We start from the raw sequence: 14,611 nt of genomic DNA, 5'->3' as shown, positions 1-14,611 counted from the left end.
CCTCCATTTTCAAACTTTAATGTTTTGGAATATACATGTAAGTATAACAAGTAAAAAGGCACACATGTAAATGAATTTTTTTATTTTCATCTAGTGAAGGTGAATGCTGCAACCATATTGGTGCCCTGCTGTATGGACTTGAAGACCTGACGCGTAAAAAAACCCTTGCTCCAACATCCAAACCCTGTGCCTGGAACAACTTCAGCATGCTGTCTGCACCACGGAAACGTAAGCTGTCGCCTAGGAAATCTGAAGATCTTATGTTCTCAAAGAAGAAACTGTACAACGTGTCAGTACGTAAAGTTTCTGTAAACAAAAACCATGAACTGAACTCTATCAATGGATGCACTGTTAACATTGACAGATTTAGGCAGAAACTGGTTGGTTCGAAGTTGAATGTAGGCTGGTTAAAAAACTTTGAAATTGAAACAACTGAAAATGAACCAGATCTCCCTGTGTTACATTCTGTGCCATTCAACTACCATGATAGTGTAAACTTGAGGGACAGTTCTAGTAAGACAGTGTTTTTGGATCATTTTGACTCTTTGAAGCAAAGCGCTGAAGAAATTCAATTAACTGAAATCTTAACAAGGGGCCAAAAAAGTGGGAAATGGCAAGAGGCCAGAAAAGAACGCCTAACAGCTTCAAACTTTGGCAGCATCTGTCGTAGGAAAGAATCAACTGAACCTGACGGACTCCTGCGGCAGATGTTGTATTCCAATTTCACAAGCAAGTACACAGAATATGGAATTAAACATGAGAAGGCTGCAAAGAGAATGTATGCGAAAGCAATGCAAACTGACCACAAAGGACTAGCAGTTAAAGACAGTGGTCTAGTTGTATGTGCCGACAGACCCTACCTTGGTGCCAGTCCAGATGGGCTTGTGTTCTGTTCACATTGTACAGAAAGTGTTGGTCTGGTTGAGATTAAGTGTCCTGCCTCTAAGAAATGGAGGATGCAAACGCCTGCCCTGAGGAATGCTGTGAAGACAATGATTTTTTTTGTCAGTTAGAGAATGGCAAGGTGTTACTCAAGGAAACACACAAATATTACTACCAGGTCCAAGGGCAGATGGGAATCACCGGGAGGAAATGGTGTGATTTTGTAGTTTGGACATGTGTAGGTCTTTCTATACAGAGAATTGCATTTTGTGAATCATTTTGGCTGAAAATGTTGTGTCAACTTGACAGATTTTGCCTTGAATCATACATTCCTGAACTGTACGCACAACGTGTTAAAAGGGGAATGAGTCTGTTCAATTGATTTGTACATCGTCTAGTTATGTGTTGTTTATACATGTACATTTGAATGATCAATAATGGCAATTTATGTGAATATCTTGTTTGCTTTCAGTTATTTTCATAACTATATTCAAAATGAAACTCCAAAATGACTGTATTGTTACTATAATTTGAAACCATGAATAAAAAAGTTGTAAATCTAAATTTTGGGCAGTATTTTGAAAGTATGTGTACTTTTGTCAACATATTGTGATTATGCGATGCTGTAAATCTGCTTTAATTATTTCCTTGTTTTATGTTTGACCTTTTCTACTTTTCCTTTCCATTTATCTAGTTTTCAGGGATGTATTTCTGAGCTTAATAAATGGACATATGTTTAACCTTTCAAGTGTGTTATTATTGCATTTTGTGTGCAGGATAGTGATAGCGTTTATATTGCCATTGTTTAAAGAAGTAGCTGAGTTTTACTCTAAAACAATTGAAGATGTTCAATTGAATATTGGTTTGCATGTAGCTACTGCACGGCCCATAACTCAAGACTGTCGAGTTGTTCTCCTTTTCTGACTTGCTAATTAAAAACAACAAATGAGTGTTACTTTCTTATGTTTGCAGGGTGCAAAACTTAAAGGGGCTATACACCGTGTGATGAAATATCGAAAAAAAAAAGAAACTTGTCAAAAACTGACATAAACTTGGTATCAATGTGTACAATGCATTGAAACTAACTAACTGAAGTACCACATACCGTAGTATACAATTAATTTATTTTCGCATTATTTTTTCCATATTTCTCCATTAATTTTTTTTTACTGGGTATGTATACCTAGTAGAATTCATTCTTATGCGTGATTTGCTAGTTGATGATATCATGGGATATAACCAAGTAAGGTATATTAGCTTAAGCATTCATATGGTTTCGGATAAGCCTTCGTAGCAAAGTGGATACAACACTGGACAGCTATTTTGGTGACACTAGTTCAATCCATAGCTCAATTTTCTTTTACATTTTGGTATTTCTTTACCATTATCATATCAGAAGAGTAAAACATTTTATTAAATAATTTGTCCTGAGATTTGTTACAGAAAAAAACTTTATTGGTGCCAATCTGGTGTACAGTCCCTTTAAACATTGGGACATATTTAGCATGGGGCTAGTTTTTTTAATCTAATGTACTTAAAGTTAACATTTGTCGGGCATTTCAGTTTGATCTATGGCACTCTTGCCTATTCTTATTTCCACTTAGTTCAATTATGAAACTGATATGAAAATGGTTCATACTGAAAAATCCTTTAAGCAATTCAATACTAATGATTTGAAGTACGTGGTAGATCAATTACACATGGCAAATAAAAAAAAACTCATTTCAGAGCCAAACTTAATAAGTGATCTTTGACTTTTATTCTTAGAAATGTTACAAATAATAAAACCACAAAATACAAAGCAGATGTTTCACAAACAAAAAATTATATCAATAAATTGATCAGTTAATGCATACATGTTTCAAATCAAATCTTGAAATCCATTCACATGAGCATATTTCCTTATCCATTTTTGTCAAACCTGAATCAAATGTGTAATCTCATATGTTATCATATAACTTGCTCGAAAAAATGATTTTAAAACAAAATTGTAATTTCATTGTTCTAGTTAGAAGTATACAAGTTTTTATCCCTAAATCTAATGCTTGATATATACAAACGCTTTCATTGACACATGAGTTATTATTGAACAAGTGGTGGCCATAGATTTGTCAAATATGTGCATATTTTGAACACTTTAGAAATTCTCCTTGACTGTGTTATAGGAATATTGCCATGCAATATTCGAAAGTTCTTGATTCTCTCCATTTGCCTTTCAACATGTATTCGTAAACTTGCAATATCTTTTGTAAGGAGAACCTCACGTTTAGAGAATTGTTTTCCTTTCTGTTTAAATGGTGGAATAATGAGATGAATGCCTCTTGGAGTAGTAAGGTCTGTAATAGTGAAACCCTTATCAACCATTATGGCGTCTCCTTCTTCAAGCAAGTCCAAGAGTCCACATTTTTCTGTGAGTTTCTTGTCACTGGTACAGCCCACCCAACAGTCAGAAACAAAAGTTACAACACCATTTGGGCTTATACCCACCAAAATCTTATGAGTCATGTGAGACTTGTAATCACTGTACATTAAACTTTTCAAAGAAAGAGAACTGGATGTTTCACTGTAAATTTCAGTGCAGTCGATAATAATTCTAGTGTTAGAATATTTCTCTTTAAATTGTTCAGGCATGTTATTTTTCACTACCTCACGAGATGGCCATTGAACAAGAAAGGATAATTGTACATGTAAATAGTTGATCCATCTTTCAACAATGTCACTACATTGTGAAGTGGATATGCAAAACCTAGTACCTAGATCTTCAAATAACAGACCTAGACGTAGGCGCATCAGCACCATGAAAAATTCATCCAGAACACTTAGAGTTCTTGGCCGTCCTCCATCTGAATCTTTATAGTTAAGTTTCCGCCTTGATGTCCGCACTTCAGCTTCATCCTTGATTTCATCAAACAAAGCTTCAAACACAACTCGATTAGGGATTCCGGTGTAAAAACTGACCAAATCGTCATTGTATTTTACGTCATCATATGTGAGCATAGGTAGCTGACATTGTACACCAAAGTCTCTAGTAGAATGTTCTGTTTGTGAACTGAAGTCTGCTGTTTTTCCCAGGAAACTTTCTTCAGTTTGTACTTCCATCACTGCACAGTTGTTCTCAGTCTGTGTGTCACAACATCTGAAACATATACAAATTGATCATGTACCCATTTACCACATCTTACATGTACAGTCTGGTAACCCTAACCAAATGTTTGTTTTTTTGGCCTTAAACATTTACAAACACTTAAATTTTCCTATTTTTGTTAAAGAATGAAGAAAAATGATCAGAAGTAATTAACTTATCAGATCGATTTCATAGCACAAGAAGCAATATATATATATATTGAACAATACCTAAAGGACTGATTCTGTGGCTGTAGTACTGGTCCCATGCAGTAATCATGCAGGTGGACAGAGGTATCAATGGCATGCCCGGAAGGGGATACAAATGACAGTTGTGGCTGTATACTATCATCATTTGACAGTTCTAGGTCTAAATCGTCATTGACCGTATCACCATCATCATCATCACCTACGTCTTCATCAAGGAGCTGAAATTGCAAATGAAACTGTATAAGATAAATGTTTTAGTACAAAATCTGCCAGGCTATATGGTACACATTTTTCCAGGCTGTATTTGAAAACAATTCTTTAATCATTTCTTAAATTACAAAATTTACAAATAAGTGCTGTGACATTGTTTTTAAGCACCGTTGATATAACATAATTCATTTTGAGGTGCATGTAAGGAAGAACTTAAACTAATATAAGAAATAAAAAATACCGTTGGCTGGAAGGTTTTGGTAGCACCAGTCTCAGTTGGAAACATAGATGGAAGTGTATGCTGGAATGAAGGTCCTCTGAAGCCAACAAAATGCTCACTACACAATCGTCTGTGTTCATTCCACTGGAACGATCTCATGACCGTTTTACATCGCTGCACCCACACACGTTTTAAACGTTTGTTCTGAGGAAAACGGTGCAATGACACTTTTCTCCCATCAATAACCTTTCCTCTGTAAATTCCTTTACAAATACAACAGTACTTAGGGGTTTTCCTGCCCGTTTTCTTTATTAGTTTTGAATCTTTACTTTCCATTTTCACTTGTTGCTGTTTACTTCCTGGTTTGTGTAGTCCCCGGAAGTAAATTTCCGCTTTTTGCGCATGCCCACTTGAAGAGTATTCAGGGAAAGATAATCGAGTTATCGGAAAGGACAATATATTGCTGTTAAATGTGTTAGTTTCGTGTATACATACTAGATGTATTGTTGGTAAAGTTACCAAAATATCCATATATATGCATTAATTATTTATTACATGCATGACATTTCTTCTCAATTTGAGTTTATATAGATGCGCTGTATATGCCTAAGTTAAATACACATTCTGTTCTGTTCTGTTCTGTTCTGTTATATAGACGAGAGTCGAATACAGTAAACTGTTTTGTTTTAAAGTGTAACATTGAAGCACATTTAATTCCTTGATTGTTCAAACGTTATAAAACACTTTAATATTGACCCCCGCTGATGCGGACGTGATCATACTTTTAATAATTAGTATACGTGAATTCATGCATTAAATCGAGCCGATGAGCTGTTTGTTTTGTGGAAAAGGCAAGCCAAGGTTTCAAGATAAATAATGTATGCGCTTTTAAAGTACTTCTAAGCGAGATAAAAATAAAATTAGCGTGATTCTTGCACACGTTTGTTATCGCCATTTGGTATTGACAATATACATGTAGGTTGCCGTTTATGATCTATTAGGGATGCAAACGAATGGCAAAATTGATATTCGAATATTTGGTAATTCTTTTGATCGAATATTCGAATATTCGATCACAGGCAAGATTGTCTAAAAACTTCTATATTGCATCGATCATTTGCGTTCCAAATAATGACTTCCGGTATGACATTTGCCGAATAATTTTATTGATGTCGGATTGTATGACGTCGTCTGTAATACGTGTAGTAACTTTATTGTGCAATTTCAAAATAACTTTGCATATGTTATCTAGAATTATACTAGTATGTCTTATTGTTTCATTACAAAAACTACGTCGATATATCAAAAGTCAAGGTCATGGCATCTTCACCGTTGCAAACGGTCTGGTTTCCGTCGACTTGTTATTATTTTGTACCCGTCTTTCGTTTGTTACTTGTTTTTATACCAATAAAGATAAAGAAAACAACATATTTGGATTTTAACTAGTATATTGTGAAATATTTTAAATAATAATGCTATTATTAGGATAACAAAATTATATACATGTACATTCTATATTACACAAAACACTTTGAATTTAATTCATAAACAAGAATAATAAACAGTTGCTTTAAATAACAGTTTAATTGACATACAAAAGAAATATTTTGTGTTATTGCTGACATGACGAACCCTTAATTGGCATCGTTTAAAATAGGTTCCAATCCCCATTGCCGCTAATTGGTAGGGGACGGCACACGTAAAATTATTTGTTTATTTCGCCATGATGATGGGCCTTAATTGACACTTGACGCGCCACTGTGTATTGTCTAGATGCTCGCGCCTCGATAATTGGTGACATGCGTGGGTGTATTGACGAAACGAAGGTAAATTAGAGCGTTTTAATCTTTAAATATAAATGTTAAATAAATGTTCAAGATGGAACAAAATTTAGAAAAAAAGTAAAAAATAAACGAATCTTCGAATACCGATTTTTATATTCGAATACCATTCTTTTGATCGAATATTCGAATATTCGTTTGCATCCCTAATATCTATTAATTGGTATAAAATCCGAGAAACCAATGGCCAATGGATAGTGTTTTCGTACATAGACGTGACAAAAAATAAATTTTGTAAATTAATATAAATAGTCATATATTTGTTTAACAGACTTTTCTCTGTAAATGTCTTTATTTAGATTTGCTTGTAACATTTTATAAGGATTCAATTATCTTGCGAAATCGTTTAAAGTGACTATTTCATGGTTTGTAAAATGCAAATATTTTGCAAACCATTAGAAGTGTTAAAACGTAGATACTGACGGCCGGAACCCTTCAACTAATGTTGATATACTAGTATGCGAAAATATTGTCTTAGAAGTTCACGATTTTGAAAAGCGTAAGTAACGTGATTCAGCAAAAGGCTGTAGCGTGATTGTTTGATTGACATTATGACTTGATGTTACCAATGTATTTAATAAATATAAAGTATCCGTCAGCTTATGTATGAGTGATTTTGGGAGTGTGGATATGATAGCAATTTTCTATTTTTTTCTTCACTGTACCGTCGTGGGTTCGCTCCCGACTAGAACCTGGGTTTTTTATACTTTAATTTTATTTTTTCTGCAATTTTGTTATCAGAGAGTAAAATCAGGATAATGTCAATGTTTAAAGGCGCATAACCGGGAAAACTTATTTCGGTGAAAAAGCATGAGCGAGTCCCTTTCACGTGAAGGGGTTTCGATCAAAAGCTCAATATGGTTTCTCTGCCACGAAATATTGTGGCGCTTATAAACTCTCACAGAAACACTGCCACGATTTAGCTTGACAGAACGCTGGTAAAAATCAAGAGGATGGCATTGTCCAGACTATGATAGCAGTGACAAGCACAATTGTGTGACAGTTACGTTACTGTCCTAAAAAGCAGCGTTGCAATAATACATTGCCAGCTATCTTTTTAAATGAATTTTTCACACATAGAGGCATACACGAAGCCTTAACTTTTGTATTCAAGCAAAAAACAGTGTTGAAAAGATAAATATTCTTTTTTTACATAATGAATCTTAAACTTCACACAAGCGCGGATTAACAATATAAACGCGCTCGATGTTTCGGCTGTAAATTGTATTCGCAACGAGTACCCACTCGCTATTTCGGCATTGAGTTGTATTTGCAACGTCTATTTACTCTCTGTTTCGGCAGTGAGTTGTATTTGAACGTGTACACACTCGCTGTTCCGTCACATTTCCGACTGTGATTTGAATAAGCAACGTGTACGCATTCACATTTCCGACAGTGATCTCAATAAGCAACGTGTAGACACTCTTTTGTCCGACAGTGATTTGAAATAGCAACGTGTTCACATTCACATTTCCGACTATGATTTGAATAAGCAAAGTGAGCACACTCCCTTGTCCGGCAGTGATTTGTAATAGCAACGTGTACACATTTACATTTCCGAATGTGATTTGAATAAGCAACGTGTACACATTCCCTTTTTCGACAGTGATTTGAATAAGCAACATGTACACATTTATATTTCCGACTGTGATTTGAATAAGCAAAGTGAGCACACTCCCTTGTCCGACAGTGAGTTGTAATAGCAACGTGTTCACACTCCCTTGTCCTACAGTGATTTGTAAAAGCAACGTGAACACACTCCCTTGTCCGACAGTGATTTGTAATATCAACGTGTACACACTCAATTGTCCGACAGTGATTTGTAAAAGCAACGTGTACACACTCAATTGTCCGACAGTGATTTGTAATAGCAACGTGTACACACTCAATTGTCCGACAGTGATTTGTAATAGCAACGTGTTCACACTCCCTTGTCCGAGAGTGATTTGTAATATCAACGTGTACACACTCCCTTGTCCTACAGTGATTTGTAAAAGCAACGTGTACACACTCCCTTGTCCGACAGTGATTTGTAATATCAACGTGTACACACTCCCTTGTCCGACAGTGATTTGTAATAGCAACGTGTTCACACTTCCTTGTCCGACAGTGATTTGTAATAGCAACGTGTTCACATTCACATTTCCGACTGTGATTTGAATAAGCAACGTGTACACACCCCCTTGTCTGACAGTGATTTGTAATAGCAACGTGTACACACTCCCTTGTCCGAGAGTGATTTGTAATAGCAACGTGTACACACTCCCTTGTCCGAGAGTGATTTGTAAAAGCAACGTGTATACACTCCCTTGTCCGAGAGTGATTTGTAAAAGCAACGTGTTCACACTCCCTTGTCCGACAGTGATTTGTAATAGCAACGTGTACACACTCACATTACCAACAGTGATTTGAATAAGCAGTGAACACACTCCCTTGTCCGACTGTGATTTGAATAAGCAAAGTGAACACACTCCCTTGTCCGACAGTGAATTGTAATAGCAACGTGTACACATTCACATTTCCGACTGTAATTTGAATAAGCAACGTGTAGACACTCCCTTGTCCGACAGTGATTTGTAATCGCAACGTGTACATACTCACAATTCCGACAGTGATTTGAATAAGCAGTGAACACCCTACCTTGTCCGACAGTGATTTGAATAAGCAACGTGAACACACCCCCTTGTCTGACAGTGATTTGTAATAGCAACGTGTTCACATTCACATTTCCGACTGTGATTTGAATAAGCAACGTGAACACACTCCCTTGTCCGACTGTGATTTGTAATAGCAACGTGTGCACATTCACATTTCCGACAGTGATTTGAATAAGCAGTGAACACCCTACCTTGTCCGACAGTGATTTGAATAAGCAACGTGAACACACCCCCTTGTCTGACAGTGATTTGTAATAGCAACGTGTTCACATTCACATTTCCGATTGTGATTTGAATAAGCAACGTGAACACACTCCCTTGTCCGACTGTGATTTGAATAAGCAACGTGTACACACACCCTTGTCTGACAGTGATTTGTAATAGCAACGTGTTCACACTTCCTTGTCCGACTGTGATTTGTAATAGCAACGTGTTCAAGTTGTTTTGGCAACGTAATCACACTCGCTGTTTCGACAGTGAGATATATGAGCATTTTATACACAGTCACTGCCATAAGTAACGTGCACTTGCAACTACGATTGGGAGTTATATAAGTTACTTGTATACGAGGGATGATCGTAAACTGACAGGACTGTTCTCATATGAAATGTAATATTTCATAAAATATATCAAAATGTACATTAACACGACGCGGATAGCATCCACTGCAAATACTAAAACAATATTGCAATAGAATGTAAAGAACATAAGTAACAGGGTTTTGAACATAGACACTAACGAAGACTCGGCGCATTTCGGATACGTCGGAACGACTTTAACAGATGGCAAAATCAAAAGTTGCAAATTTGATGAATATGGTGGTGGGAAATTGTCTCAGTCCGAGGACCCTTATCTCTAACCGTGTCGACTCTGCAGTATGGGACGATATATTGTTCACATGCAAGATTAAATACTCGAGGGAAATCCCGAGCCTATTTTTTTTCGGCGCGGGCACTATTATAACACAATGACCCTCGCCAACATTAATTTATCGCTGTTTAGGTCATCAATCCTTTCTTTTGCTACAAGTGGTCAAAATGTCATAGCGTTTATTTTCATTGTAGATTCATTACCGTTACCGGCAGGTGTCGATTGGATATTCTGAGAAGAAATGGAACAGTTAATCGCTTTAGCATAATTATGCTAAAAATGGCATTTAGACTTGAATAATAATTATCAAAGGATCTGCCTTTTGCTAAACTCATACGTTACTTGGTACCATCGAAGATCAATCGGCTACGGCTAAGGTCAACCGCTAATGGCCAATTTAATTACTGTCCAGAAATAAGTATAATTACCTTGTATACTAAAATTCTATTAAAGTGGTTTGGTCTAGTTTATTTTGATTGAAAAGCTCTTTTTTTTTGTGGCGATAACCAGTAAAATATTTTGGTTATTGTCACGTGAGATTGAATGTATCACATGATATCGTTAAACTATTACGGGGAATAAAGAAAAACTTCGGAATGGTCAACTACAATTGGGGCCAATTAGGGAGCATAAAAAGTTATTTTGGGAGAAGTAGTCGGCTTCTGGTTAGGATTCTGCTAATCGCGAATGTAATTGGGTTTGAATCTTCAGGTCTATGGACCGGGGGTAGGCATTATTCGATGTTAAGATCTGAAACTTAGCTTTGCCCTCGTTTAAGAGAACAAATTCACTGGCAACGATGTTCCACGTGTTCAGATATTACTTGCACTAGCTACGTGTACAAACTCGTTACAATGAAAAAACCACTCATTGTTCCAAGTTGTATTTGCAACGTGTATACACTCACGGTTACGACTTTGATATGTAACATGATCTGAACCTGAGTTGTTGAAGCAACGCGTACATTCGCGCTGTTCCGATTAGGCAAACATTTTAGTTTAACTGGACATTGTACGGAGCTTTATCTTTTAATCCGTATTGCTTTACTATACAATTTTAATGATAAAGCTCCCTTTTTGTAAAATATGTTTTTCCTCTTTTCAGCGGAAAGCGTTTACGAGGTCGTTTATCTCGCCAACGAATACCAAGTTGAGCATCTGAAAACCGTTTGTGAGCAGGTTCTTTTGAAGGAAATGTCTAAATGGGAAGATCCCACTACTCCTGACTGCTGTATGGAGGTGTACCGACATCTCGTGATCGCTGAAACATTGCAACTTGAGGAATTGCAAGCACGCTGCATTGGTATAGCGTCTGAGGGTACACAGGCAGACAGAGAGGCAGCGGCAAAAGTCCATGCAATTTCAGAAAAGTCTGAGAAGATAATTGATAAGAAGGCAATTAGAAATCTTGAAATAAACACATCCGATTTGAAAGTTCTCATGAAAGGCATAGGCGGGGATAACTTTGAAACAGTGAAAAACTTTATTCTTGAAATAAATAATACCAAGCCTCAAAACAAAGCCCAAAATGAAATAGGTTTCGCCCATGTACTAACACCTCAATTCGGTCAGTCAATTCCTTTTCCGTTTTCATTTAGATCATCTCCACCTCCCTCTAAACCTTGGGCAGAAAACATACGTAATTTACGACTTTTGTATCAGTATGCTCCAGCATCCAAGGATATGAAGAGAGTAGCTATTAAGGCAGTGAGAAAAGACAAAGGCGCGAAAGTCTTGAACACTTCCTTTAAGGAAGAGTTTGACCTTCTACCAGAAAAGATCAAACATGATATAAGAGGAAGAGAAGTCATGGAATACTAAACTGCGTTATTTGAGTCAGTTGTTGGTGCAGAATGATTTGTCGCATTTTTATAAATCTGGATAAAGGCAAAATGCCTAATTGATCATGGCATGCACCAATGATGCAATGTGAACGTTCTGTCATAGAGTTATAAAACAGTTCATTATATCAAAGTTGATTATTTATATTTTTCTCAAATTGAATTGAATTGAATTAGGAATATGAACTTAAGCATTTGTCTGCAAGACCACATGTAGAAATCATAGTTACTAATTACTGTATATTAGTATGGCCTCGTAGTAATTGATAGTCTTTGGAATTATAGGCACAGCCATCTGCTAGACTTGCTCTTAATTGCTGGACATACTGTGTCTTCCACAACTAATTTAAAAAAAAAACTTGACAAGCAGTTGTCCTACTTAGATCAAAGCATATAACATAAATGTGTGTTTTTATGTTATTAGGCAGACTCTGTGTGATGTTATTAGTTTCAAACAATAACTGCATCGTTTCTTTGAAATGTTTTTGCATTAGGTGCTCTGAATTGTATTCCTCCGTCTGCAGATAGAGTTGGAATCTCTAATCATAGAAATACTTGGGGTTTACCTATACGTTTATTATTATTTGTTTTATTGATAAGTTTCCTCAAGTTAATGCATACTTTGATAAGTCTTTACCTTTTGCGTTTTATCTTTATTAAGGATTGTTGGGATAATAGTGAGGTTTGTGCAAATTAACTGGTTTGAATCCCCAGTAAAATTACACTTTACTGACCGTTCCATGGCGGTACGTTCTTGATAAACATACCTAGTTTTTTATATAGTATGTATGCACTGTGCTGTTTGTGGAGTTTTGTGCTGTTCATCTATGTTTCTTGTTTGTGATTGTATGTTCTATGTCTTCGGCGTTTATCCAGTGCCATTAAACCGGGTTTATGTTTAAAATATTTGCTACTGAGCTTGTTGATGCAGCTATTTGCATAAATATTGGTTCTTATGAGTACTGGTCGGAAGGTAAAGACAATAGAAGGTTACATTAGGGGCTGGTATGAATGAAAGTATTTTGGATGGTTGGTTAATAATTATATGGGCGTGGCCTAAAGAGAAATTGTATGTTGTAGTGTAGTTAGTTCTTGTTTGGGAGTGGAAAGAAAAAGGTTAAGATGCTCTCACAGTAAAGCGAGTTGATAAATGAATAAATATGGAAAATGTATTCGGAGTTTTGTATTAATTAGTTAATAGAATGGGGACGAGGAGCAACCCGGTGACAGTACATCTGTTTTTAATCAGTTTCATAAATTTAATTAATTCAACCAGAAACTTTATTTTTAAAACTATTGCATTAACAGTAATTTTCAATTGTCATTTGGAAAGTTTTGTGAGGATGTTGTTTTTCTTTGTCTTATTGTATTTTCAATTTTTCTGTTTCAATTTAGGAATTTGCATAGGATTGAATTATGCAGTATCTGTTCATATTTTGTTCTTCACAAAACGAATAGATTATTTTTAGAAAGCCATTATTTAGTAGCTATTTGAAATGTGATTCATTGTAAATATTATTTTAAAATCACATAAACTCTTTTGTTTTAAAAATCACAACTTTTTGGCATTTCGCCTTCAGCAAACAGTCAAAAGGATGATATTGTGGAAGTGATGTCATAAACTATTACATTACGGCGTGACGGTTTTATACCATACTTATTGTGTAGAACGAACACAAAATCCGCGTGTTCCATGCTCGTAACAAAAGACCTTATATGATGGCCCATTTTTCACAAATACAGATCCAGATAGAGCAACATATGGACGATCCAACTTAAATGGGTAAAAGTGGAATTCCCAAAATTATGAATAAACAGATGAAAGCTCTGTGAGCTGACAATTTATGGTATCAAAATGGTTAATATAATAATTCCACCCAGACTTTACTTCATTGCATTTCAATATTGAGATTACGAAATAAATATCAGCCAAATATTAGGCGATGAAATAACCGTTTTAATGTTAACAACCCGCAATATAGCAAGTTTAATCTTCGATCAATCTTTACCAAGTGTGTTTGATATGAGAACAAACAAAATTGTAATGATATGTTTTAACTTCTTGTTTGATATCGTCTTTTAATCTAACATTTATTATATGCTAGTTTAGTGTTGTTCTTTTCAATTAAATGCAGTAGTCCTAATATTTCTTATTTTTTTTGAATACTCATTTGTTTCATTATTTAAATCGAAATAATTTTCCGCCAATCGATTTATATTGTGGCATATTACTGCCGTAAACGAAGCCTATACCGTTCGCGCATTGTTTCGGGTTAACCACCTAATTTTCACAATAATTATCTAGGTATCAATAAATATTTGCGGAATATTTTGGTAAGATACATATCATGAGACTAAACACAGGCTTGAATGTGACCAGAACTGCCAAATTTGGTTTGCTTATTCCACTTAATAAGACACATAATAACTTGTTAACTAGATAAGATTCGGGTTACTACTTATCAATTCATATATTTCTGGCTTCTACAACTATTTGGTTATGATATGCGAATTTAACTTTATACGTGGCTTAGAAAGTGGTTAACTAAGATTCGTGTTACCAGTTACCGATAAATGCATTATAGATTCAGGCACTAACAGGTTATCCAGTTATGGTATGCGAATTCCACTTAATAAGTGACATACTAACTGGTAAGCAAGATAAGATTTGAGACACAAAATATAGATTCATCGCTTATAAAATCATTTCTCAACGCTCCTCCGTTCCTAATTGATATATGTTTTTAAACCTGGACCA

The 14,611-nt window shown here is 35.6% G+C and overlaps 2 protein-coding genes across 2 annotated transcripts in view; one reads left to right on the top strand and one right to left on the bottom strand.

Moving 5' to 3' along the window:
- LOC128224121 (uncharacterized) overlaps positions 1 to 13,415 on the top strand; it is a 39,914-nt gene extending 26,499 nt beyond the window's left edge. Inside the window, exon 2 of the mRNA XM_052933805.1 lies at positions 11,118 to 13,415. Within this exon, the coding sequence (XP_052789765.1) occupies positions 11,118 to 11,833 (716 nt within the window). The 3' untranslated portion in view covers positions 11,834 to 13,415. The remainder of the gene's footprint in view (positions 1 to 11,117) is intronic.
- On the bottom strand, positions 2,721 to 4,987 carry LOC128224118 (uncharacterized). The gene is made up of 3 exons (XM_052933803.1): positions 4,667 to 4,987; positions 4,237 to 4,433; positions 2,721 to 4,018 (listed from the first exon to the last, which is right to left on the bottom strand). The coding sequence occupies exons 1-3, from the start codon at positions 4,979 to 4,981 to the stop codon at positions 2,965 to 2,967; spliced, it is 1,566 nt and encodes a 521-aa protein (XP_052789763.1). The 5' UTR covers positions 4,982 to 4,987; the 3' UTR covers positions 2,721 to 2,964.
- Positions 13,416 to 14,611: the final 1,196 nt, after the last annotated feature.

The sequence above is a fragment of the Mya arenaria genome, chromosome 17, assembly GCF_026914265.1.
Source record: "Mya arenaria isolate MELC-2E11 chromosome 17, ASM2691426v1".
Taxonomy (NCBI): Eukaryota; Metazoa; Mollusca; class Bivalvia; order Myida; family Myidae; genus Mya; species Mya arenaria.
The sequence above is the reverse complement of the archived record's forward strand: the minus strand, read 5'-3'. Positions and strand labels throughout refer to the sequence as shown.